This window comes from Thamnophis sirtalis, unplaced genomic scaffold, assembly GCF_051295495.1.
Source record: "Thamnophis sirtalis isolate CommonGarterSnake01/CBP01778 unplaced genomic scaffold, rThaSir2_p1.2 scaffold_1, whole genome shotgun sequence".
NCBI classification, from domain to species: Eukaryota; Metazoa; Chordata; class Lepidosauria; order Squamata; family Natricidae; genus Thamnophis; species Thamnophis sirtalis.
In genome coordinates this window covers 80,169,970-80,196,941 of record NW_028261381.1, presented here as the reverse complement: position 1 = coordinate 80,196,941, position 26,972 = coordinate 80,169,970, and the positions used below count along the sequence as shown (strand labels likewise).

Sequence of the window (26,972 nt, the reverse complement as noted above, 5' to 3'; positions counted from 1 at the left end):
CCACCATGGCTCTTAAGAATTTAAGAATAAAGTTAATATGTGTAAACATATTTTTTTCATAGGGAGAGTTTAATCTTGTCAGATTTTTATTTCTTTAATTTAATAAATTCAATCAGATAAGAATTTCCTGGGTACAAAAACAATAATGAAATAACCTTTAGCTTCTGAATATTGGTGGGCAATATTGCTAAAACATGGGCATCCCTTTTAAAATCAATTGGCAATCCTAAATAAGATCATAAGAATGATCAATTTTGCGTAAAAAAAAGAAAAGATTTGGGCAGGGGGCATTTTTATATCTTTACACAAGTATAAGGTACTTGCCATGCGAACTTCCAGCCAACGATTGGCAGCTGTAAGGAAAAGGGAAGCGATGTTGTTAGAATCCGTATATTCAAGAAGCTTCTGTTTAAACCGGGATTCATACCTTTATATACATACAAAAAAGACAGATGAACACAGTGGTTATTATAACAATTGTGGTATTTTAACTCTCTTGTGTTGAGAGTATTCAATCCTGAAAATAGGACACACTGGACAAAATAATTATTTGTTCCATATTTTTCTTCTACTCTCTATTCATTTCATCATAAATAATTTATTGCTGATTTTATGCAGCACCTACTGATACACTACATTTATATGGAGAGGAAAGGAAAGAGGTTAGGGGTTTGATAATAGCATGCAGAGTTGGTGAATTATTAGCCTATATTTGAAAACTCTGCAGCTATCAAAATCTGAAACTGTTAGCATGAGGTTAAATAAAGCAAAGAGGTGCTAACTAGCTTTTTAACTTATTTTTTTACTACTGAACTAATTTTAGAAACTCAAGATCTGAGTTCTTTGCTTAGTGATTAGAATCCAAACTTCAAATGTCACTTCTGCAGCACATAAGGCAGCTGAAAAGAGTGTCTAAATATAGATACTGAGTTCTCACAGAGGTTTGATGGTAAATAAAATACAGGAACTGATAAAGGTCTAGTTCAAATTTGGGTTAGAGATGTATTAGCTAGTTTGAATTCAATTTACAAGAGTTTGCCTTGCCAGCAATTATTTTAGGCAAAATCTGAAATCTGGAGCAAACATTTTAACCCAATGATAGCATAAGGGAAGTAGCATAAGGGAAATGACTTATCCCAGCAAAGCTACATACAAAATTTCATTATTGGTTAGGGAATTTTTATCTTCTTCCTATAAGGGGAAAACTAGAAATTAAAAAGAGCAAGTAATCAACTTTAAAAATATAATGAGACAGTAGGTCTAATTTGCTTGTCAACATACAAATGTGAAAAAAATAGCTCATTAGCGGGAAAATAACTAATTAGTAGGAAAAAATTTACAACAGCCTAACAAATGTGTCATAATTATAGTAATTAAAACATAAATATAGAACTTATTTTGTTGCTACTCAGGGAGTTCATAAAACTGAAAATAGTTTGCAGGCTATGGTGACTCAGTGCACATCAGCATAATTACTGATGCTACATGCAGCATATAGGATGCTACACTTTTGGAAACTGGAATTTTCTATTGGAGGCATATTGTGTTGTTTCTGATCCTCCCCACACTCCAGTTCACAGACATGTACTGGTTCACAGCCCATTGGGAACTGGGCCAAGTAAGCAATGGGTGAGCACGTGAAGCTCCATTTGCACATGGGATTAGTTTGGTGTGCAAAAACATCTCCTCCCTCTCCCACCTACTGCCACCACTGGTGCTGGTCTGTGGAGTCAGAAAGGTTGAGGACTACTGCTCCAGTTCCTAAATTTTAGGATTAATTTTAAATTGAAGTATACAACATACATTTCACAATACATTCGATTGCATCATCTATGCAATTTAATGTGAATGAAAATATTAATGACTCAATATAGAGGAAAAGAAAATGTTCTCTCAGGTTAATGAAACACAGGGAGTTCCAGAAAGAAGATGCTAAATATCTAACTAGATAGAAGCAACTGCCATTTTTCCTTAACTCTATTTTTGTGTCCCTAAAATCATTGTGTTCACATGGTAACCAAAATTGGGAGTAGCAACTCCATTGCTAAGTGGATGAACTTGTGACTTGCAGTGTATTTATGACATCACTTCCCATCCAGCCATTAAGTGAACCACTTAAGCAAAACAGCATTTACTGCAAAATGAAATTTTACTTCTATATTCTCGATTAACTCTGCTTGTCACAAGCTAGTTTTAAAAGTATACAATGATGATTATGTGACTCTGGGACATTGCAATGGTTATAAATATATGCCAGTTGTGAAGGACCCGAAGTGTGACCATAGTATGGTTGGAAATGTGAGGGCTGGTTGCAAAGCTATTTTTTAAAATACCATTTTAAGCCTGAGTAGTCGTTAAAGAAATCAGTTGGTAAGCAAGGGCTAACTGTATTAGAAACTGTGTGTCATGCTAAATTATCTGCAATTCATAATTCAAGTTTTGGCTTTTAAAATGTAATGGAATAGTACTTTAATAAAAAAGGAAAAAGTTTTTTTTATCTCAGAGAATTATTCAAAGATAATACTTTGTTCTACATGCCAAAAGATTAACCTCTCAGCAAGTTTGACAATATCCATATGTAATTAAATATTACATAAAGTTTTAGGTTAACTGATGAATTAATGGCTTAAATCCAGCAGGAGCTCAATCTTGCATTATTACTTACATTGCTTCAGGCAATTGGTTCTATGATGACAAGAATTTATGCCAGTCATTAAAATCTGGGCACAACCAGTGTATTTCTTGCAATATTAGAAGAATGCAGAAAAATACCTGAATGCTCGTATAGTTGTTAGTCCTTCCACTGTCTCTGAAAAGTGAGAAAGTAATGGAAGCTGTGTACTGTCATCCAACTGCTGCAGATCCCTAAAGAAAGCACAAATTAATTTGTGAGACATATGTGAGAACATCCATTTTCCCCTGTAATACTTGAAACTCAGAAGCACTTCACTCTATTTAGCAAGCAGATATAAAATATACCTACAGTAACTCGGTCACCCAGAAATGTAATTTTACAATGAGACCCTTTTAAAATTGTAAAAATAAGATATAGGGTCCCAAGAGGGTATTATTCTGAACTGAATATTAATGAGATCAAAAGTGATTAGTTGTGACTTTTTTTTCATTTGGGTTTCCAGAAGGATTCACAAAGACACACTTAATAGCTTCATATAAAGACACCCAGTTTTTCCCGTACAGTAATATATTTTGGAATTCTTACCTTGATGCTACTCTAAAATATTTCTGGATGAAATAACACATGATGGCAAGAGGTACGAGAGCTATCACAAACATAGGTGTTACATATGAAATCACTGCAAGAGCTGATAAACATAGCAAGGTAGAACGACTCAGGCACTCCAGGGTGGCAGGGATATGCTAAATAGACAGGCACACACAAAAAAGAAAAAAAAATGTTACCTGTGATGTGCTTGAATTAAATCTTTGAAATCAGCAGTGCTATTTGATCTTCTCTAGTTCAAAAGGAATTAACAAACACTTTGAATATTTGACTTTAGGTCTTTCACCAAAATACATTCTATTGAAATCTTTTGCCTGGTGGGTTGCAGTAGATTTTGGAAATGAATGAATCTGGTGCAAAAAGACAAGATTTCACCTGATGTATTAAGAAGGTTATCATGGGCGCTAAGGATCTGGTGCAGAGCTCTGGAAGAAGTCAGACGACAAATGAGAGCAAGGAAAAAATGAAATGGCCACCTGGCTTAGAATGGCTTAGAATTAGGAAGGAAATCAGAACTGAAGGCTTCTAGGAATTGGATTACCCCAAAGAGGTAATCTAGGAATTTGGATTACCCCAAAGAGTAGAGAGGCAATACATGGAACTTAGATAAATTAGGTGTGGAGCTATGGGTACACACAGAGACACGGGGATACACACACCTGCAGAGGGGAAGAAGGAGATGAGCAGAAGAATCTGAACCTTGGAGACATGGCAAAGAAAAAGTGGGGAAAAGGGGAGGTTAAGCTAGCTAGAAAGAAGTAGTGTAAAAGATAAATTTAATGTATTACATTTTTTAATTTAGTTAAATTTAAAGTTAAAATTAATATTAAAGATATTAAAGGCCAAAGATTTAAGATTATGGAAGAAATCTGACTACTAAAATCACAAGGCTTTTTCTCTTAAGCCTTTGCCCTCCAAAGATTCTATTCTGTAGCTAACAAGAGAGAGGGACAAAGGATTCAGAAATATCCCCAGGCAGCTCAGCCAAGGGAGGGAGGGTGAGGGAGAGAGGGAGATGGAGAGTGGGCAGTGTCATCAGTGAATTGGCTGGGAGAGTTTTACAGCTAGAAGAGATGAAAAGAGAAGTGGATTGGAGACTAATCCAGGAGGAGGGATCAAACAGTCGTGTGTGTGTGTGTGTGTGTGTGTGTGCGCACACACATTACCACAGCTATTTGAGTTTATATGCAGAAACAGCTTTTTGCCAAGGGAATGGTAAAAATGATTTAAGTACTGTATATGTTGTGCATTATGTGTTATTACATCTGCATTATGTACTGCAGCTTGCATGAGATGGTTCATCTGTTTATGTATTAAACTACTAGCACTACTGAGCAAGCGTTGCGGGATGCAGCAAGATTGATCCTGTTCTCTTTTCATAAGCAGAGATTAGATATTTTTCTCAGTGGATTTCAGAGGATGGAAACCACTGCATAGACCTCCTACCATGCTGGCTCAAGTTATGGTAACAAAAAGCAAAAGTGAAGGATAGGAAGTCTGCTTGGTAAATATTTGAGGAGACAGCTCCTTTAACTCAATACCAGTTATTCATTAAAACAGAAGCTGCACATAAGTAATGTCTGATAAGTTGAATTAAAGTTTAAACTGCCATGACCCTATTGCAGAATAAACATACTCTGTTTAAGAGTCAGGCTATAAGAAGATAATCTAGGGATGAAGCAATTTTATTGGTCAATATTCAAAAGTCCTCCTCCAATAGCAGAGAGACTGCTTTGGAGTCAGAAGACAAATGGGTTATCAATTACAGCAAAAAAAACTCGGAAATGCTAAAATGAGATGCAAAAGGGCAATGTTTGATCCACTGCATTCAATATATATTCATTTGTCATAGAAATCAAAGGAAAATCTCTTGGCAGTCCCTGGAATGCCTGAGGGCATAAAAACTACTGTGCAGTGTAACCAATGGCAAGTCAACCACAAACTCTGTGCTTATCCTATCTTTAACCAGCTACAGATTTGGAAGCAGTGAAGGAGTTGCCATTTTATTTACGTCTGTGACCTCACTTAGGAATGTTCTGCACTATTTACAACAGCCTCTAAACATGTTTACTTAGAAACAAGATCCACGGCATTCAGTAGGATTGATTTCTGAATAGTATGATACTGTTGGGTTTTCATTTTAAGAATAAAAAATGAAGATATCCTCATGTAAATGTTATATATCCATGTTTTGACAGTGACATGATAGTATATATGTGATATTACTTCACATGAATGTTATTTGTATGGTCCTAATATGATCTGAATGTGGCATTCATTCTAATTATTGCTGGGTTGTTTTTTTTGTATTGAAATTCAGTACAGTACAAAATCCATTGTCTCTTAAGTACCTGATCAATAGTGTTACAATCTGCTGAAAATCTGTTCAAAATACTTCCCAGCGGTGTTGTTTCAAAAAATCTGTAATAGATAATAAAAGCAGAATTTGATATTAAGATTAAAAACTGATTTGTACATATTTCAGACTAGGCCTTTTAAAATTATTTTATTTAGCAATTGTTAATGAAAAAAATACCCAATATTCAATAAATTTTACAGAATTCCAAATAATTATATTATTCTAATATTCCTACATTTTGCAAATACAAATCGTTGCTAGACCAAGGAAATGATTAGTAAACAGTTTGCATTAAGGAAAGAAACAACAATAAAAATTAACATTGGAGATTAAGTAAAATAAAGCAATAAAAGCATGATATTTGCTTTTAATTAAATAAGGATTCCAAGAAGCAGTCTAAATGTTCAAAATTATTTAAATTGTTTAGAGACTGGATTATTTTATCTTTAAATTCTCATTTATATCAAACAGGAAAACAATTTAACAAGCCAGAGAGAAGGCATTCTGTTTTAGAATTCTTCTCAATGACGTTACAGGTACTCAGAACTCGACTGCAGTAATCTCCCTATTAGATAATAGCAAAGGCTACAGAAAATTCAAATTCTTTGCAGTGAAATAGGAGTTACATGACCAAATTCCAGTTACACTTCTGTCATGCTAACTTTCAATGGAGTTCAATGGATCAGGTCATTCAAGCTTCTAAAGACCATAAATTCTGTAAGGACATGGCAATATACTTCTTTTCAGTGCTTACATTATGATGGTATAACCAGCCTAAATGGACTATCCAATAATGGAATTTCATGACATACCATATTATACAGTAAAAATATAGGATTTGGAATATATTTCTAATTTTAACATTCACAAAAACTACTTTATTGCCACGTTATGTTTCTTCTTGAACATGCGCGCGCGCGCACACACACACACACACACACACACACAAATATATAATATACTGGTGAAAAGAAACCATCTCTTTTAAATTTTATTTATTAAACTTGCTTCCAATCTCCATATATACAATTGGCTCTCCAGTGGTTTCTATTTAATTCCATGAAGAAAAATATTAAAATAGAAAGGAATAGACTAAGACTTGCAAAACATATTGAGCTGGATTAAAATTACAGATGATTTGATTATGTTGATTACATTAACTTGATTAAAGTAAGATTATATTAGATTAAGTGGTAAATAAGGGACATATAAACAGGGTGAATTAAATTATGACATCATTAGTGACAAGGACTCCCCATGTCATCATTTGTTTAATAAAATGAGCCCATTGAGACAGAAAAATGTATACTTTCCTAATACAATTCTACAGGTTGCACAAAGAATGAAATTAAATTTACATAATTGAACATCATGGGTTATTTAAAGATTGCACATAACTTTATTAAGATAATGTTTTGTTTTCTTGTTTCATATAATACAATACCTCATTGGGGCCAGAATAATTTTATTCAGCAGACTGCAGTGAAGCTTCTTGGCAACTTTTAAACCAGTCCATTCTACTGCTATGGATGTTACAAGGCATAATATAATCCCAACACAACAAAGAATGCTGAAGATCTTTGAATAGGAAGAATGGCTAAATTTGGATTCCTTAAAAAAAGGAGGGGAAAAAAGACAATTGCAAAACTGTAGTTATTCTGTGACAGGTTTATTTTAATATGGTCAGACCGAGATAATTATTTCCAGCCAAGTTCATCTTTTCTTGACTTTGGAACTCAATTTTCAAAAAGCACTGGATATGGCCTGAGATTAAAAATATGTTTTATCATTCTTAATAAAATGGGAAAAGATAAAGTTTTCTTCATAGCCAGTTTTAAGACCTTATGACTTCACTGATATCTCCATACTTTCTTGGCAACAATAGCCAGATGGTTTTGGATTGTCATCATTTTTTTTCTTTCCAGTCCAGCCAACAATTGTGGTATTTTGTAAATAGTCCACCCTCCAAGTATTAACCAGGTTTAGCTTGATCACCAAGATATACCAGACTAAGTACCAGACTAAGTGTATCTAAGTGTGGAACAGAGGGAGGGAACTCATCTTGATGAAGTCATGCTATAAAAGATGATGGGAAGAACAAAAATGGAAAGGTGAGTTTTGAACAAATACCTGACAAAAAGAGCAGTTTTTCCCTGTCTCAGAAGAAATAGCATCAGATGTCCACCAGGCTAGCCAATAGTTAATGGACACCATGACTGAATGTTTTAGCAGTTGAGAAAAGATCAACAGAGGCAAGAAGAGAAGGCCTGCTGAGCTGAGATACTTTCCACATGCTTGCCACGACATTTCTGTTCTTCGATGAAGGATAGAAGACAAGTTGTCATCATCATCACTTTCAGGCATCTCTTCTATAAATTGACAGGAAGAGAACTAATGAGCTGTAAGAAAATTTCCTTATTGCCTATTATCTAAACACTGATAAACAGTAACGGATGTTAATGAAAATAAATCTTTTTGTAAAACTAATTTACCATCCTCCTCTTCTTCATCTTGGAGAAGGTCTTCTTGAGAATGCACTGTATTTTTAATATTCTTATCTAATACAGTTTTTCTTTCCATCAGAGTCTCCTAAAAGTTAGGGAAAACAAGATAATTTGAGTACCACCATTATTTTTAATATATTTCAAAATTGTTTGGATATTAAAAATTAAATGAGACAAATAAATTTGAAGTGATGAATTTTTAATTCCATTAAGGGACTCCCAGGACATAAATTGCATATGTCATTTGAGGTTAATGAAGATATAATGTTATGGTCTTATAATGGCTCAGCCATCAACATGGATTAAGAAATCAAACTATTGTATGAGTTTCAGAAACTGGATTGGAATATCATTACTCTTACGTTACCAAGTTTAAAGATAATGGACAGGGTTGAACTTGTAAGACATAAGTTGCATTTGGAAACTCATGTAAACTGAACCATTCCAATCTTCTGAACTTTACTTTATAAATGAATCACAATTTTGTATACTGTGTTGCAAGGGAAAAGATTCACACTAGAAGCATTTCAGAAGCACCCTAAGTGGAACTGGGAAGAAGCAACACAGTAGATTCATCATGACATCTAACGTTCAAAGTGTATTTTTTCATTGTTGTTATTGTATCCACTGTGGTTCAAGAATGCAAAAACAAACAAACAAAAAAAACACCCCTCCATTGAAATTTAAAAAAAATTCACTGTCTCTAAGCCTAGAATTCCTTTGGTCTATAAGATTGTGAATCCAGCAGAACCCGATCATAAAATATTGGGATTTTCCATCAAGTTATGTGTAGTGGTTGACATTGTTGGTAGCAACTTTTCACTGTCAAAGATTTCTGGACTGATGGAAAACAGTCACTGCATTGCAGCTGCAAAGAGGCCATCTTCAAAAATTGTAATCGCTTTCAGCAATCTTGTTCAAAAAGTTATGATTGCATTGTTAAAATGCAAAGGTCCAATTTTCATTTTAATTATGCATGGTTCACTTCACTGACATTTTTTTTTAGTATTCACATGACAGAATTTTCCAACATAAATGTTAGCTTGTTGAAATGCATGAATGTAGGAAGGTGGGAAAAATTGGGGGAAAAATTTGGATCTTTTTTTATAATACAGTATTTCTGACTAGGATTAAGTTTCATTTTTAAAAATAACCATTAAAATATCACCACAACTGAAACTTGATGGCCATCATTCTTTACATGGAGTTTTTATTATTATTATAAACCATTTTGTTATGTAAGAATATCCTTTGAGTAACTTTGCTTTTGTCAAGAAGAATATCTTTTCCTTTTAACTTTTAAAACTATTAATGTTTAATTCACATATGATATCTTTCTTGAACTGGTACAATTTAAATGTTTTATATTTCAATTCTCAGAATTCTCAGCCAGCATGGTAGTTGCCTAATGAGAATGGAAACTCTATGCATTTTTAATCATGTGTACATTATTCTTCAGAACAACATTTTCCGAAGATAATTTAGAGCACACTAAAATAACCATTTAAATTAAAGGCATTAATAAATTTCATTTTTTAAATAGTAATTGCATAAAATCTTCCAAAGCAACATACCTGTTTAAAATATTAATATCTATTTATGTTAAAATGCCAGGGTAAACATTTTTGCTGATCACTACCAAGATTAAGAAAAACAAAACAGAACAGACCTTTTCTAGTTCTTGGTCCTGGCGATTCATTAATGTTTTCCAATGTTCGAAGAGCTCTGAGTCAGTTTTCTGGATATCCTTCAGAGTGCCTTCTCGCTGAATGATACCATCCTTCATTGCAATAATCTGGAAAAACCTTTTATTCATCACAAAAATGTTTTCTTTTTACATCATCCATTAATAACTGCTTTTGTTATGTGGGTATTTAATTAAAATTTGATTCTTCCAGAAGAAGTAGGATTAGAAAGATGACATTCTGTATGCTTAGTTCAACTATATCAGTCTTTCCCAATTTGACAAAATTAGAGTTCAAACTCTCATAAATTCTTACCAATTACAGTATACCCTCTGCAGCTGAAAAAAAAATCAAGACAAAAACTATACTAATTGCTATCCTAATCAGGATAAGTTTTTTTTAAAGATTGCACCTATTTAAAATGGGTATTCTTAAAAAAAATTGGGGAAATTTCTCAAGAGGAAGCAAAGGATTATTGCATCTTGATCAGACTATGATGAAACTGCTGTATTATAAGGTAACGTAGCAACACAAGCAGCTTGTACTCCTAAGGTAAGGCAAATATTGATTATGTGTATAACTTTTAAGTCAACTCCGGCCATCTGATTCATACATACAAGTATATTTAACACTTGTAGTTTGGAATACACATATGGATTTTAGAAAACATTAATATAACCCGAAGCATTTTACAACATTCTTCCTCTTGCTTTTCTTTTCCATTAGATACTTAGCAGGGCAACTGAGTTGAACCATAAATCATGGTAAGAAGTTTTACAATTGTTTGTGTTCAGATATCAAAAATGCATTACAAGTGGAAGCTTAAGTGCTTTAATATGTTGTCTATGATCGTAATAAAGATTTGATTTGATAAGTGGTTTAACTACAGAAAGAAATAAAAAAGACCAATGGGGTTGTAGGTCTTGCAAATGATGCACCTTGCAATACAAGCTCTGCCTATTTTGGATATGTATATAATTTGGGATATGTCTACAATATTATGAGGCCTGCACCACAATTCTGCAATACTGCTGGCATTGTTCTGATCCTCCTTGCTACTGTGGTAACTATTGGAAAGGATTTTTTGCTTTTAGCAAAATTAATTGGATTTGGGGAGATTGCAGTGGCTCACAACTAAGAGTTTGTGACTATTTTCATATAATTTCTCTTCAATCAATTGAATTGTTTACTAAAACCAAAATTTCTCCAAGGTATGTGGTCAGTCTTTTCTCTTCAAAGACTTTAGGCTGCCTCTCTCAAATTTCCCAAAGAATGTCAGATTAGTTATAATTTGAACTGCTTCCCTTTTTGAACATTTATCAGGATTCTTTAAAATTAGGCCATTTGATAAAATGCTGAATTCCTTTCCTCCAACAATGTTTTATGGATAGGACCCAAATGCCAATAGTTCAATATTATTAGTGGAATTACTCCATCATTTACATACTACTTGTTCCTACTTAGTGCAAGAGAGTAAGCTCAGAAAGCTACAACGCTATTTACTGGAGTGGGATTTAGATTTTACTGTTTGCACCACTCATTGCACTGTTTAAATTACTAGCAAATTCATAAATGAAAAGAAGAGAGATTGAAACACATTTCAGAAATCAAATAAATTGCTAGGTTTTGCTGAAGTAAAAACTTATTTACTTATTTATTACAAAGAACAAGAAACAAATTTGAAGGCCCAAGAATTTAAATTAAATAAATTGCCCAGGTTTTAATCTGTCCGAGGTCCTGTCCATAAATCTAAAAGTGAAAGTGAGCAAGAGAGTTGGTGAACAAGACAGACAAGGTGATCTCAGGAAGGCATCCTAACTTTGTATCTCTTTCCCCACTAAGGTCTTAGTATTTTAACAGTTTTAATGGAGCCTTTCTGAAATACATTGTAATTAAATGATGCTCCCATTTATTTTTAATTATGCTTTTGCACAGTTTGAGGCTGAGATAACTAGTAACAACAATGGCACCTAGACTTATTTACCACCCCATAATGCTTTACAGCACTCTCTGGGTGGTTTACAATGTCAATATATTGCCCCCAACAATCTGGGTCCTCGGTTTATTGACTTTGGAAGGATGGAAAACTGAATCAATCTTGAGCCTGTTAAAACAGTACTCTAGGCTGTAGGTAGAGTTTGCCTGCAATGCTTTAACCACTGTGCCACCAGGGCTCTTTATAAATAATTATGAACTTAGTTTAATTTTTATTATACATTTTATCTCTTATTATCACCATAACAAAAAGGTAGTATCCTAAAAGTTAGACTATAAATAGATATAAATTTCCAAAACTAATTTAAATGTAGTGGAAGAGATAGGGAAATGAAAACCTAGTCCTTTCCAAATCATACATCACTGTTTAATGCAAATAAATGTGGTCCTAAACATGCAAATATGCAAATGAGACATGCATTTTGCTGTTTCTAATTGGTTGCATTATTTAACAGAGATTAATAAATAAAGCATGAATTGCCCTGAGAGTCTTACAATGTTATCTTGGGTAGGGTTACTGTAACAATTCCAAGTTACGAAGCAAATATCTACCAGGGCTGCAATGATATTACAATCATCACTATGGGCAGGTGGAGGCATAAAAACCAAGCTTAAACACACTTATGTAGCAGGGACACAATTTATCTGAGTTCATTGCCTTCACCACCTCCCCCAAACCAGAACAGTTTAAAAGTACTTAATAGTACTTTTACAATTTAAAAGTACTTGCTGAATCGCACCTACACACCATTTTGAATGTTTATGAACATAATATTAAGATTAACAAATAAGTATAAAGAAGCTTCATTACCCAGTCAGCATGGGGCAAATACTGTAGTTTGTGGGTAACCAAAACAATTGTTCTTTTGTCTGCTCTTAGCAAATTCAGAATTCCTTCTTGCATGAGATGATCACTCAAGTGGATATCTAATGCTGAAAATGGATCATCCTAAAAAAAAAAAAAGATGTTAACCAACTAAAGATATTCAGTACTACTGCATTATAATAGTTCTGTTTTTAAAATATTTTAAGAATTAAAATCAGTGCTTGCTGATCAAGATGGGTTTTGTTGGAATATAAGCACTGGAACTAACCAATTTACAAAAACTAGATTCTTTCTCTAGAGAGAAAGAAGAGAATTCAAGCTACAATTCTCATTTTTCCAGCCCAAGGGAAAGGAGTTTGCCAATTTTGGCAACACATTATCCTTCTCTTGGATGGGTTTGACTATGCCATTATTGCCTTTGGAGAAAGGGCTCTGTCATTATTGGGCTGTGTAAGTGTAAACATTATCACTAAGGGTTCAGAAGCAGTGAGCTAAGACTTTGAGCTGCAAAAGTCAGATTATAAAACTGGGGTCGCTGGAATGTTAAGAAAGCCCACGTGAGACTAAGAGAACAAATAGCAATGGAAAATTATTTCTAGAATTCAGATGTGTCAGATGTTGGGAATCGGCATCATACTGGAGAAAATATTCTATTGACATTGTGGATCTAAAGTACTGTATTTTTCGGAATATAAGATGCACCCTTTTCTCTCAAAAAAGAGGCTAAAAATCTGGGTGCATCTTATACACTGAATAAAGCATTTTTTGCTTCCTGAAACCCTGCCCCCTTCACCAAAATGGCCGTCCAGGGCATGGATAGCCTCTAGGAAGCTTTTAGAGAGCTCCTGGGAGCTGGGGAGGGCAGAAATGAACAGAAAGCCTTTTCAGTTTTGATGGTAGAATTGGTAACAGTAAACCTACCAGAAATACCACATTTGTCTGTTGGTAAAGAGCTCTTGCTACACTGATCCTTTGACGCTGACCTCCAGATAAATTAATACCCTTGGGGAAAAGATAAAATAATTCAATTAGAAACCTATGCAATTTTGAGACATTATTATTTAAACTATGCTTTTCCAAACATGACTTTTCATGGTATGCTTAAAAGGTAAAGCAGTCAAAAGTATAAAAAACTATTAGTCAAGATAGTCAGAATTTTCATACTCATTCTAAAAAACACCCTAATTATATCTGAATAGTGTATATATTATTTCTAAAATACAAAGTGCTTCATCATTCAATTATTCATCCTATTAGCAGCTCCTGCAGTGAATAGTAATTATTTCAAAGATACAGCTGGAAAAGTAAGACTGAAGTAACAACTTAGTCAGGATTCTTGTGTTCGTGATTTAGTAAAAATTATATAAATCAATATAAGTTAAAATGCAATGTTCATATAGATGTCTTTTGCCAGTGCTATGAATTAACATTGGCAAATGCATGAACACTGCAAAGGAGTATATCAATGGTAAACCTCTACAGCATAGCTCGGCCTCAATGTCTTCCATTGTTCTTTGGACATTCTCTAGCATTCTAATATTTTTCTTTACCTTTTAATATTGTGTTTTAGCCATTATATATTATTAATACTCTAATGTCCATGAAAGAACATCAACTAGAAGGCTAGATCTACTGAAGCAATGAATAAAATGTCTAGATAAACAATGAATAACAAATCTAGATTATTGCTGTTAGATGACCCCAAACTATTTGACTATCTGGAGCTCCTAGATTATGAGATAGTTTTCATTATTTCAACCTTCAGTCAGTAAGGAAATATATTCCATGTTTATTAACAAGTGCCTTTCTACTTCTTACTTTAATTGGACTATTCTAACATGACTTTCATAAATATTTTCTAGATAATGAAAAATAATGTTTTGTTTAATAAATATACTTTCCCAATACAGTATTTCAGTCAGTGCCAGAAACACTAGATATATTGAGGTATGGCAGATAGAAGAAAAGCTGTAATGCCATGTATTAAGTATAATACTTTCATCCTAAGGATCTGAAACTCAGTTTGCTGTACAAAGCCATTTTCTCAAACACCAGTTATACATTTAAGACCATGTGATAACATTTGGGTGCTTAATGTTTTCTAATTATACATAGCCACTAACCCTTTCTCCAATCTGTGTTTGGTCTCCATGAGGTAGTATGTCAATATCAGGCTGAAGACAGCAAGCATCAATTACTGCTTTATACCTGTGGAAACAAAAAAAGTAATTGTCAATTCATGTGAAAATTGCCTCACCAGCATACTTCATGTCCTTAAAAGCAAGATTAATCAGCTGGAAAAGTCACACATTGGAAAATACATGCTTGCTAAGCACTTATTTTTCCAATGGGAATCCCACCTGTTTCAGGCAAATACATTATGCTCCAACTAATAGCTTACTGTCAAATATTTTGAAGCTAAAAAAAGTGTGCCTTGGTCCTGTATGCCTTGAAGACTATCATCTATAACTGCCTGTAGGGGTTTCAGAATTGAAATGATTTAAATCAGATTACTTGCAAGTTTAAACTTGTCAACACTACAGGTCAAGAGCATGACATTCATTTATTTGTACTGGGAAGATCTAAAATGTGATGGCAGTGTCTCAAAAATAAACATTAAAAAGGGAAAAAGAAGAGTTTAGGAGAAGATGATATATTGGAGAACTGTGAAAGTTCTATGTTTAAACTGTTATTTAATAGTGTTAAGACACTGTCTACTTTGGAATTATTCTTTGAGAAGTCATCTTGCCATGGATCGGTCATGATAGTGATTCAACATATTTCTGCAGAATCTGAGAGTGTGATTTGTATTGCCTCATAATATTAATACAAACATAAATACATGACTTTTTAAATAAGGATGTCAGAAGCAAATGTGCAACAAAAAAGTATCTAGTGCTGAAATGTACTCAAATGTTACTTACTTTATAGGTAATTTTCCAGGTTGTAAAAATACATTATTTGGGAGACTTTTCAAGAAAAAAGAGATCCCCAATCAATATGGATTGATGCTTTAGAACATTACATAGTTGAAAGGTAACTATCTGATACAACAACTCAACATTTGTTCCTTGTAGCTACGAAAATAACATTGTCAGCATCAGCAGAAATGTTTACTGACAGGATGATAATGAGTTTTAACTGGCTCTTAAATACATTACCTTTGTTTATTGAAGGGGCTTTCAAAAGTGATATTTTCTTCCACAGTGGCATTTAACAACCATGGTTTCTGAGAAGCATATGCCACTGGCCCTCTTTTTCTGAAAAAAATAAAATAAGAGAACTCATCCATGTGTTTCTATGTACGATGTCTATTTACTTTCAAAAATAATTCTTTCAAAGACAAGTTAATATTTCCTATTGTTCATTCAAAAAAAGGTGTGAGTGATGTGGTGGCCTATGGTGAAGATGCTCACCTCCCACTTGGAAGGTTGAGAGTTTAATCTTAGGTAGTGGCAGATATTTATCTCCTAGAGTGCAAGAAAAAAAATACCGAGAACTCTGTGTGGTGTCAGGAAGGGCCGCCTGCCAATAAACACCTGTTCACCCTGTCGTCCTGAGTCTACCCTGAATTGAAGGATTACAGCGTGATAAAAAAGGAGTTCATAAAAAAAGAATATTGTCATTAATTGATAAGTGCATTATCAGTTAAGTTATTCTTTGCAAATTTGTTCACCTTAAATATATGCAAAGTTGTAGTGAGATTACTTTGATGTCAATTTAGTTCACATATATCATTTTTATTAAGTATTTTGATTATAATAGTAAAATCTTATACAAACTAAACTTAGAGAAAAAAGAATAGGAAGGAGGAATAGAAAGTGCAAGACAAACGAGAAGAAAGAAAAAAGTAAGTATATAATAAACAGAAAAGAAATAAAAATGTGATTTCGAATCTTCATCACAGCAAATATAAACAAATTTAGTGACTCTTCATCACTTCTAAAGTTGCAAACATTTATGTCTTTATCCCATAACCCATCTCTTATCTACAGTATAAACAAATCCACAAAACATCGTCGTTACTGTTCTGATGTCACCAGAATGTTAACAAAAGATTGCCAGAAGTAACAACCTTGATCCATTAAACCAACTTTTATTTCTTTCTTTTACTTTTAATAGTCTTAATCTTTAGTTCATTGAAATATTGACATAGGATTAATAGCTCTTCATTTTTCTTTATTCCACCACAGAGAGTTCTTCAAGGCTTTAATAAGCCATTTTTGTGAACCCAGAAGGAAAAAATATGATCACTTTCTTGGTTTGTCATTTGCATTTCATTTTTAAATTTTAAATTCAGTCAGTTTCTTTTATGTAGCCAATGAAACATCTTTTTCTAAGTCATTATGTTGGTCGATCAGTTGTAAATCCACTTTTGATACCATCTCTAGCTTGCCAAATAAAATTTGTTCAACATTTGTCATTTCTTAAATAACTTTTGACATAGTGTATCCATAGAAACATTTAGACATCACAGAGACGTCTTCTGACAGTGCTGGCTCTTTGGCTTTGAAATGGAGTTGAGCACCACCCCCTAGAGTTGGGAATGACTAGCACTTATGTGCGAGGGGAACCTTTATCTATAGAAACAGACATTATTACTGACATTGATGATATTGTACGTAGTTACTATTTTCTTATTCTATTCCTTAAAAGTTTCCTTCAGTATTTTTATTGTTATAATGTCTTGCAACATTTCAGAGTTGTAATTCTTTACCTAAAATCTTAGTTCCCTCTAGTGTCCAGTTTTAAATTATTTAAATTATCAAATTGCTTATCTTTGTTTTGTCTTGTAAAATACAAAACAGAATCAATTTCCCATGAGAAGCTGTTTGTTCTTTAAAAATAACTCCAAAATATTATCACAGTATAAAAGTTTCAATATTCCAATTTTATCCAGATGCTTAGTCCATTTATAACTTTCTAAGATCAAAATCTCATTTAGCTTTTTGTTGTTTCTTTGATCTTTGCTGTGGTCATAAGCTCCACTTTTGCAAAGCTATCTTGAGTTTGCCATACCTTCCTGGAAGAAGTCACAGTTTGGCATTTCAATAGTAAAAGAAACTTAATTTATTAATTCCTCTGAACAATTGTGTGAATCATTCTACATTATGTAGCACCATATTAATTCAATATAAAAGATGACATCTGTGGTTAGATTGTCTCAAATCTGGAAGAAAACCTTTTCTTTCAAAAAATACTGTTAATGGACATTTTCAACTCATATGAATCATTATGAATGCTTATATCCTTGAGTTCAACTTATGACTTTCATTGATAATCATACAGATACTGTATGATACAGATGGACTCTGACATCTTAATGAGCAGAAACATTTATTCGCTATGCCATTTTCCTGAATTATGCATAATTTAGCAATTATCCAAATTATGCACAATTTAGCAATTATGTTGTACCTTTAGTCATGATACAGTTCTTCTCTGATTTTCATATCTCAACCATTGAGAATATAATTTAGTCAATAATGCCTTTTTGTCTTGATATATATTCTTTGTCTTTTTCTCCTTTTTCTAACTAGCTTCAGAGAAATGTCAGTCAACTGCAGCAAAATCTGAGTGACACTCAGTGTTAAATGTAAAATCTTAGCAGTGTAGACAGAAAGTATTTTTTCAAAGAATCATAGAAGCACCAGATAGTATTATTCTAGTAATATAGTATATTGGTTGTTCTAATTTTTGCACATCAGAGAATTATAATGATAAAATGCAGATTCTCTATAAAGCAGAATTTCTCACTTTACAAAGTTAGTAGAAATTATCTAGACTTTTGCATAAACATATTGGATATTTAGGGATTTCTCTCTCTTTTGACATAACACTATACAGAAAGCACATAAAAGATATTACAATCTTGATCTTTGATCTTACTATTAAAGCATAATGAAACTGCTTTGTTGACCGAAGCTTTTACAAGTTTTTTAACACTGTTTTAAAAAATACTGTACCTGGACTCCATTTCAATAGTTGTTTCCATGTCAGAGCTGCAAAACAGGTACACAGTAACTTAGTAGTTTTTCTAATGCAACTCATTAGAAATGCTTGATTTTTAAAAGTAAATGAATATGACCAACATTCATAGACTTGTGATATACAACAATTCATTCTGGATTTAAGTCACTGCGATGGGTCATCCCAAGCATCAAAACATTCTCATCGAAATATCCTATACAATTTTTTCTGATACTTTGATTTTTTTTCTTTAAAAAACCCCCATCTATCAGATTAGATGTTTTTGTTTCTTTGCGTTGTATGACAGAATCAAATGAATTATCATACCTAACATCTTCCCCCGTCTCACTGTCAGGAATGTTGCTGTAATATCAGAAATAACAGAAGAAAAAATGATTATAACATTTCCTCCACAACATGACCTTATCCTATTTTATCTGACACACTAAAGCAACTTTATATATTTCACCGTTTGAAGGCAAATGGGTGTTTTTTTTTCAATTAGACACAAATTTACTGCAGTGTGATCAATCTTCTCAGTTACAAGTACAATGATACAAAAAATGTGTAGGTGGCTGTGACCCACACAGACACATGTTGATTCTACAGTTAGCAACTATATGCAGCATCAATACATTTCAGAATTCATGCTCTAGTAATATAATTCATATATATTAACGACATGACAGGCCTGTACCTTAAACAAAAAGCTAAACAGCAACTAAAAGGATAGACTAAAATTACCTGTTCCAGATCACATTTCCAGATATCTTCTGCATCTCTCCAAGTATTCCTAACAAGAGAGATGATTTACCACAGCCTACTTGTCCCACAATCATTGTTAACTGACCTGCAATAATAGAAAAAAAAATCTATTGTTCTTGAAATGTTGACTTACATTCACCCCAGTCCAGAGAGCAATTAGGTAACTGATTTTTTAATGGACCATTAAATGGACCATTTTTTCTCATGCACATGTACTCTTGTTTCTGTTTTATGCTCAGGCATTTATTATTGCATAGTGCTTGATTAGGAACATTTGCAAATCCTAATCATTGTAATAGATGCATTAATACCTTGAGGAATTCGAATATCAACGCTGGATAAAGTTGGAACTCCTTCTGGCGTCCATGTGAAAAACCCATTCGTGACCTATGGTTGCAAGAGCAACAAGAAAATAAACTATCTATGTTGTTACAAAACATCATACGTATTTTCCCTTTTAAAATTTCTCTTTTAAAAGTATTGATAATAGGCAACTGTTAAATGGAGGGGGGAACCTGGTTCATAGATAACAGAATAGAGAATGTCCTTATCTGGTCTATGACCTGCTTCCCAAACTTTTCCAATTCAATCAAAAGAAGCAGTTTTAAATTTCTATTGCAATATCATAGAATGCATGATACAAGATCAAATAAATGAAATAGATCAAATAAATCTTTCTCTATTTCATCAGTATATTTCTCTCTGGATTAATTTGCATTTTGGTTTTTAATTTTTTAATTTTTTTTTGCAATTTTGCAATTTTAATAGATTTGTGTGCCGCCCAATCCCGAAGGACTCTATGCAAAAAAGAAATAAACAATCAAAATCCCATAACTCTTCCTATGAGACTTTAGTGTTCCTTTCTTCATGTACAGAACTATCATGTTATAAGAATAATGTGTCTCTAAGTATTATTTGTTTACTGGAAGTACATTAAATTAACTCAGATTAGCTTTTTTTTCTGTAAAGTGTTTAGGTCTGAAAACCAATTCTATATACTCCTCGGGATAAATTCATTTGAACTAAGCATTGTTTATTTTTAACAATTAATAAAATTATGCAGCATAACTGAGAGCAATGCTAAACATAAAAATGCATATAGGCTGATTCAATATTGAGCACAGAATAAAAATAATTATATATGTAGCAATTAAATTCTATTTCTACTTTCTATAGACAATTATCCTCATAGACTGTTGGAGAAATAAATTTTACAATTAGCCACATTTATTTTATTCATATAAAATAAAATCAGATTAAGAAACAGAGGTTAGTAAGTGGAAGTTAATACAAAAGGTGGAGGACATGCAGCCCTATAATCCATCTTCTAGTTATCATACCAGATAGAGAACAACTTTGTGTTTATTTTTAAAAAAATGGTTGAGATATGTGTGGAGACACCATTGTTTCCATAGAAGTCTTTTATTCTAGCCCCTGATACATGGGGACTCTCAGTACATACTTAATGTGAGGAAGAATGCATAATGAATCTGCTCAGAGGCCTTTATTCTTTCTTAATAAAATTGACATGAAGATTACTACAGATGCTACACCTGCCCTAGCATAATTTAAGCCTGAAACTTAACAGAGTGGAAAGAGTAAATGGCTAGGTTTATACATTATGCTAAGCTATATTTTGATTTGCTTGATTTTGGTTATTGAGCCTCATTGTTTTATGGCATGGTGTGATATGTGAATATAAATTGTGATGCGATCAACAAATTAGGGTTAATAAAGCTATGTGGAAACTACCATTTTCTCTCTCCTAGAAATTAATCCATGCTCCTCCAAGAGGCCTATCTTCCAATCTGATAATCGTATTGCCAAAATTGTTGTCTATTTTCTCTGTTAACAAGAAAAAAATTGGTAGTCCTCTACTGCAGGAGATAAATTTGGATTGTATTCTCAGTTTGGGACTATAATACTAGAACTTTTGTACTTATTAGAAACAACATAATTAGAAAGAGTGACCTTATTATCACCTTTACACAAAAATCATCTGCTTCTGTGCTGCTAACAGATCTTCTTACAGGAGAGTTGTAATTGTTCCAGTCCTCTCTGGCAGGTCTCTTACGATTAACAACTTTGAGGGTCTGTGCAAGACCAGGAAGACAGAAACATGGTGAGTGGGGACATAAATGCAGATGCCAGCAACGGACAATGAGCTAGTTTCCTAGTAGATGTACTCCTTCCCTAAGAGAAGAAAAGGTGGTTTCTACCATGAATGTTTGGGTTGAGAATAGGCAGAGGTGAATGGACTTGGTCAGTTTTGGGTGGGTTTAAATAATGTACTAAGCCATAATGAGGTTTTATTTATGATAGCATAGTGCAAAAGATCATCTCAACTTTTTCTGGATGCAAACCATGGTTCGTGACTTAGCAAAATAACTGAAACAAGATACTTTGACTACTTAAACCCACTACTTAATTCAGACTATGGTGCAACATGATCCATGAGATAATTTTCTAAGCATGCAGTTGTGAATTATCTTGGATCTATACTACTGCTGGGTATTTAATCCTGTTCCAGGGGATTCTGCATGCCTTTATATAGCACTGTTGACTGAGATGCATCCCAACCATTCTGATAAGGATTGGATTCCCCCCCCCCCCCCTGCAATTGTTTCACAATGCAGCTGGCAGTTCCTACCAGAAAACTGTCTCATCATCCTCTGCTGGCTTTAAACAAAGATCAGTCACCATGTAATCTACAATAAGTAGATGTTAAATTTTACTACTGTGGCTATTAATTACAAGGAAAGTGACAGTTATTGGCATTACTGTACTAGCAAAGATTTAAGAATGGGATGTTGCCAGTTTCCCAATCAAATTAAAATGACACTTACAAGACTTTGATATTTGCTGTGGTTGTCTGGGCTTCTTGGCTCAGAACATCTATCATGCTCTTCTGCAATTTCTTCACTCGAGAGAAATTCATTTAACTTTTGGACACTATGAAAAGAGAAGAATGGTAACAAGCTAAACAAATTATACCACTGCTGCATACAACAACAGTGTTCATTACTTTAGGAAACTGCAGCCCTTGATCCCATTTTGAGGTCCAGCCCTGGACAGATAAGGATTCCATTTTGATTGGATAAGGATGCATAATAATGCACTGAAATGATCACAAATACATACCGCCCTTTTAGGAATCTGAATAAGAATATTAAGCTAGCTTGTTATTAGGACTTTCTATTTATACTTTGCATGTCAGTTTTTAGGGCTTTTATAGGTATGTTTAGGTATTGTTTGATTAGGCTGGGTTTCAGTTTCTATGGAGAATAACTGTATCCACCAAATATATTTTGGAACAAAGCTGTGGGATTCTAATTATTGTCGAAATCATGAGCAAAAAAACTTCATTACTTCATTATACTTGGAGTATAATCTTGAAATTTTGATGGCTTCATGTCTGCTATTGATTATTTATTAGAATATTTATAACATGTATGTGTAAGATATTAGATCAGCACTAGCTATCATTGAGGATGTTACATAGTTTGGGAATGGAACTTCTGCAAGAAAACAACCAAGCTCAGAGAGCACCAAGGACCTTAAAAAAAGTACTGAAAAGTACATTATGCCTTCTGATAGTAGGAAGGATGAAAAAAAAACCCCATAAGAGATACAAACAGGAGATAACAGTGTCTGAACATATAATAAATTCAGGAAATATGGTGAGTCCATAATAAAATGTTATGTTGAAATCTCCATATTGCCTTGTCCATAGATAAGGGGTGTCTCTTTTTCAATAATCTGCATAGATCTTAAAGTCTAGTCAAATTGATTCTGAGCATAACAGAGAAAAGGTGCCTGAGAAGACACTAGTTACATCTATTACGTACTTACATATAGGTAAAGACATTTAAAAGTACATTAATACTAAGTGATAATTTTCAGTTTCTTGACATTTTTTTATGAAGGCAAAGGATGAAGTACAAAAGCAGCAGATTCTGCACACATGTTATATCATAGAAGGCATTAAAGCCCAAACTTCTAAAAGGATGCGTATTCACAGTTTGAGCTGTAAAATTCTTACTGAATTAATGTGGATTTGTGGTAATCATATAAGACTTATTAAACAGTAATCAGAGATGAACTGTGTGATAGAATGTAGTTGTGTGTGCAAAACAGAATGGGATGAGAAAATACAATTAAGATTTTCTCACATATTATCATAAACATTTAACACATTTTAAAATCTATGATAACACTATTATACAAAATGATATCCTAAATAAATCCTAAATAAATCCAAGGCAATGGAGGTGACTATTTTAAACCAAGTGTCTTAGCTTTTGGGGGAGTTCACTCATGAAACCTTACCTTACAAGAGCTTTAACAGTGGATCTAACCACACTGGAGAGTAGGAACAGGGGTGTCACAAGGATGTGGAAAAGGGAGAGCGTTGCAAAGGCCACCGAAGGAGAAAAGTCAGCATTGACAAAGAGATGGGTATGGACAACAAATGTCTTATTAGAAAAACAAAAACAAAACACATTACTTCAGACCATATATCTATTAAAGACATATTTTCAGTCAGATTTTTTTTACTGAATTTCAAAAATCCAAAAGATCAGCAGAACTGTTATTCTTATAGAACTATGGATCAAAATTTATATACAACTACAAATAGACCTCTTATGTATATGTATACCATTTTTCCTTTATTTATTTATTTTACGGGTGTGCTTGCATACTCTTTTGTGGGGGTTGTCACTTGGTGATGTTTGTTAATATTAGTTGCCCAGAACAACTTGGAATAGGTGCCATACAGATTAAGTAAATAAAATAGATCAAAGAAGCTTCTCTGAATGTAGAGTTAAGCCCATGAGTTGTGACTTGAAAAGTACCTGAATTTGCCCCATTTAAGACAATTAATTGTATTTGATTACTGGACTACTTTCAAAAGAAAGTTCTACCCAAAGGAAGATGGCAATGAGAATGGGCTGGATTCTGTCCTATATGTAGTAGACAGAATCAGTTACTGTCAAGAGATTCAAGAATAACAAAACCAAACTTACTATTCAATATGATTTTCTATAGCTTTTGAAAAAATATAAAGTAGTTGCTACTCTTTTTTTTTAACCCATCTATCATTCTGTCAGCCAGTGCATTGAGAACATAATCCACCCTAGCTCCAAACCAGTACTGTTTCTGGAAGATGCTGAGTTTCAGTTCAGCATCATCTTAAAATCCTTAGGTGCATCTGCAATGGGAAAGGCCAGTGATTTACACTGACCTTTTAAAATTTATATTTCATCTTTTATTGCAGTCCTTAGTATAATCTTTCATGTTGTTCCTATGTTTCTTATCTCTCTGCAAAGCTTTTTTTCCCCTAGTAGCTATTGGGAAGAGTAATTGCTGAAATTTGGTGTCTTCCTTCCTTCCTATAGCATGAACAAATTTTATGGACCCAGATCTCCTCATAGTAATTTAAAGTCAGCAAAGGCAGAATCAACACATTCATTACTAAAAATGTGTATCTTTCTCTATTTTTTTCTTTAAAGATTGCATTTTAATATAAATGTTTATACTTACTATAAGAACAGCTGCAATTGGTATTGCTGCATTCATGAAAACTGTAGGGAAAATATTTTTTTTCTTATTACATTTACACACTTTTGTATCTAAATCTCTTTCATTCTCATGCATTTTATTTACTTTAGAAGAGTACTAATTGCTATAACAAAATGCAGTGTAAGAAAAATTACGCCAATAATTACAGACATTCCGCCCAATATAAATGATGGTTATCCTTTTTCTCTTAGATTACTTGTTTTTTAGTCAGATATAATAGCTACAATACATTGATATTGTACTGTATTATTCAAAGAAAGACATATTGTGATTGTTCCAAGCAGATTTCTTTACTGATCCTCACCTACAGACAAAATCTTGCCAAACTAAAGCAGACTACCACCCCCATAAAGGATATAGTCTGAAAACTCTAATGGAGAAGCAATTTTCACTCTCTTTATCTCACACAAACCATCTGAATTGAGTTGTCTCTTACTCCTCTGGAATGCATTCCCTCCTTCCTGGGAATCCAGGCTATATTCATCACAGTTCTGATAGTGCTTCTGTACCATGAATGATAGCAAGAAAATAATGACTAGCAATTTCCAGGGACTTTCTGGGTAGATTTGATGTACAATACTGGTTTCTTCTCTGTGTCTAGGCAAATGGATTCCCTACTGTTCTGAGTCTTCTTTGCAGATGGTCATGAAAATATATTCTGTTACAGTAATATTACGGTTTATTATTTATGTTGCCAAAATTTCTTCCTAATTTTAACAAGTAATAACTGTCAAATTGTTCAATATATTTCAGAAGTAGGATACTCATATTCCTTTCAGTTTCCTGGTTCACACTGCAATCTTATTGCAGCAGCCAAACAGGAAATATTTCAAATATTTCAAAATTGAATAAAATAAGCTACAGATAAACTGTCTGGGCTTAATTAAACATAAATTTGGAGGGAGGACAAAGAATGTTCATTATAAAATACATGTTTTAAAGCAAAAAATCTGAGATTCATTTCTTGGCATCTATAAGTCGACCTGATTTCTCCCCCGAGTTCTGGAAGATGGCTTCAGTGTCAGCAATACAGAACTACACGGATTTAATGTGTTATTTCATTTCAGGCAGTTTAGTATGTATCCTGTAGAGATGGACAGCCATCTTTGTAATTTTATAGGGTGTCCATAAGCCTGTAAAAAGTACAAGATTCTTTGACAGGGGTCACATGCTATCTTAACTATGGTTTGCTTAACAATGGCTTGTTCAATAAACTGAATTGGCTAGGATTAGATATGCAACGTCATAAAACACTGTTCCTTAATATATTGATCTCTCTCTCTCCCTCCCCCTCCCTCCCTTCCACTTTTTTCTAAGATAAATGCAAATACAAAGACTGGTGATGTAGTGGTTACAATGCAGTATTGCAGGCAAACTCTGCCCACAGCCTGGAGTTCCATCCTAATGGGCCTTCCATCCTTCCAAGGTTGGTAAAATGAAGATCCATATTATTGGTGGCTATATGTTGACATTGTAAACTGCAAAGAGAGTGCTGTAAAGCAATATGGGGAGGTATATATAAGTCTAAGTGCAAGTGTTATTTTCATTAAGCTCAGAGCTGGAAGGTTAAATCAGAGGTGGGTTGCTCCTGGTTCGGCCCAGTTCAGCCGAACTGGTAGTGGAATTCTGGCCTGGGTCACAGACCCAGCAGCAACTCAGGCCTGTCATACCCCTGAACCAGTTCCCTTGCTGCCACTGGGCTGCTACTATTTTGGTTTTTAGTAACTGCACTTGCGCAGTTTACAATTTACATTGAACAGCGCACACGCGGGTTGCGAATCGGTAGTAAAACCAGCAGCAACCCACCCCTGGGTTAAATGTCCCACATCCTATGTGCCAATGACAATTCATTATCTCTATTAATACATTAAAATATACCTTAAGAGTTATTTGGATTGATAATTCTAACATTTAAAACAATTCATTAGCACACGCTATTTTTTGGCTGGCTTCCCACATCATGTTAAGCCATAAAGTTTGTTTGGTTTCTATGCATTTTGTTTTATGTCTTATGTTTTAATGTAGTGGTCTCAAGATCTCATCT

At 33.6% G+C, this 26,972-nt stretch overlaps 1 protein-coding gene across 5 annotated transcripts in view; it reads right to left on the bottom strand.

Annotated features, from left to right (window-relative positions):
* The window catches only part of ABCC8 (ATP binding cassette subfamily C member 8), a 60,734-nt gene that overhangs the window by 11,641 nt on the left and 22,121 nt on the right, over positions 1 to 26,972 (bottom strand). For 3 of the 5 annotated variants that reach the window (XM_087717232.1, XM_087717205.1, XM_087717227.1), the window contains 20 exons: positions 24,890 to 24,930; positions 23,675 to 23,820; positions 22,192 to 22,297; positions 21,328 to 21,438; positions 19,657 to 19,732; positions 19,325 to 19,430; positions 18,908 to 18,943; positions 18,577 to 18,612; positions 15,772 to 15,870; positions 14,734 to 14,818; positions 13,532 to 13,612; positions 12,596 to 12,733; positions 9,774 to 9,899; positions 8,093 to 8,189; positions 7,731 to 7,969; positions 7,045 to 7,211; positions 5,593 to 5,662; positions 3,221 to 3,378; positions 2,773 to 2,865; positions 325 to 427 (listed from right to left, as the gene is read on the bottom strand). In XM_087717232.1, coding sequence (XP_087573358.1) covers positions 325 to 427; positions 2,773 to 2,865; positions 3,221 to 3,378; positions 5,593 to 5,662; positions 7,045 to 7,211; positions 7,731 to 7,969; positions 8,093 to 8,189; positions 9,774 to 9,899; positions 12,596 to 12,733; positions 13,532 to 13,612; positions 14,734 to 14,818; positions 15,772 to 15,870; positions 18,577 to 18,612; positions 18,908 to 18,943; positions 19,325 to 19,430; positions 19,657 to 19,732; positions 21,328 to 21,438; positions 22,192 to 22,297; positions 23,675 to 23,820; positions 24,890 to 24,930 — 2,114 coding nt within the window. The remainder of the gene's footprint in view (positions 1 to 324; positions 428 to 2,772; positions 2,866 to 3,220; positions 3,379 to 5,592; positions 5,663 to 7,044; positions 7,212 to 7,730; positions 7,970 to 8,092; positions 8,190 to 9,773; positions 9,900 to 12,595; positions 12,734 to 13,531; positions 13,613 to 14,733; positions 14,819 to 15,771; positions 15,871 to 18,576; positions 18,613 to 18,907; positions 18,944 to 19,324; positions 19,431 to 19,656; positions 19,733 to 21,327; positions 21,439 to 22,191; positions 22,298 to 23,674; positions 23,821 to 24,889; positions 24,931 to 26,972) is intronic. The other 2 variants (XM_087717215.1, XM_087717222.1) reach the window with 2 other exon arrangements.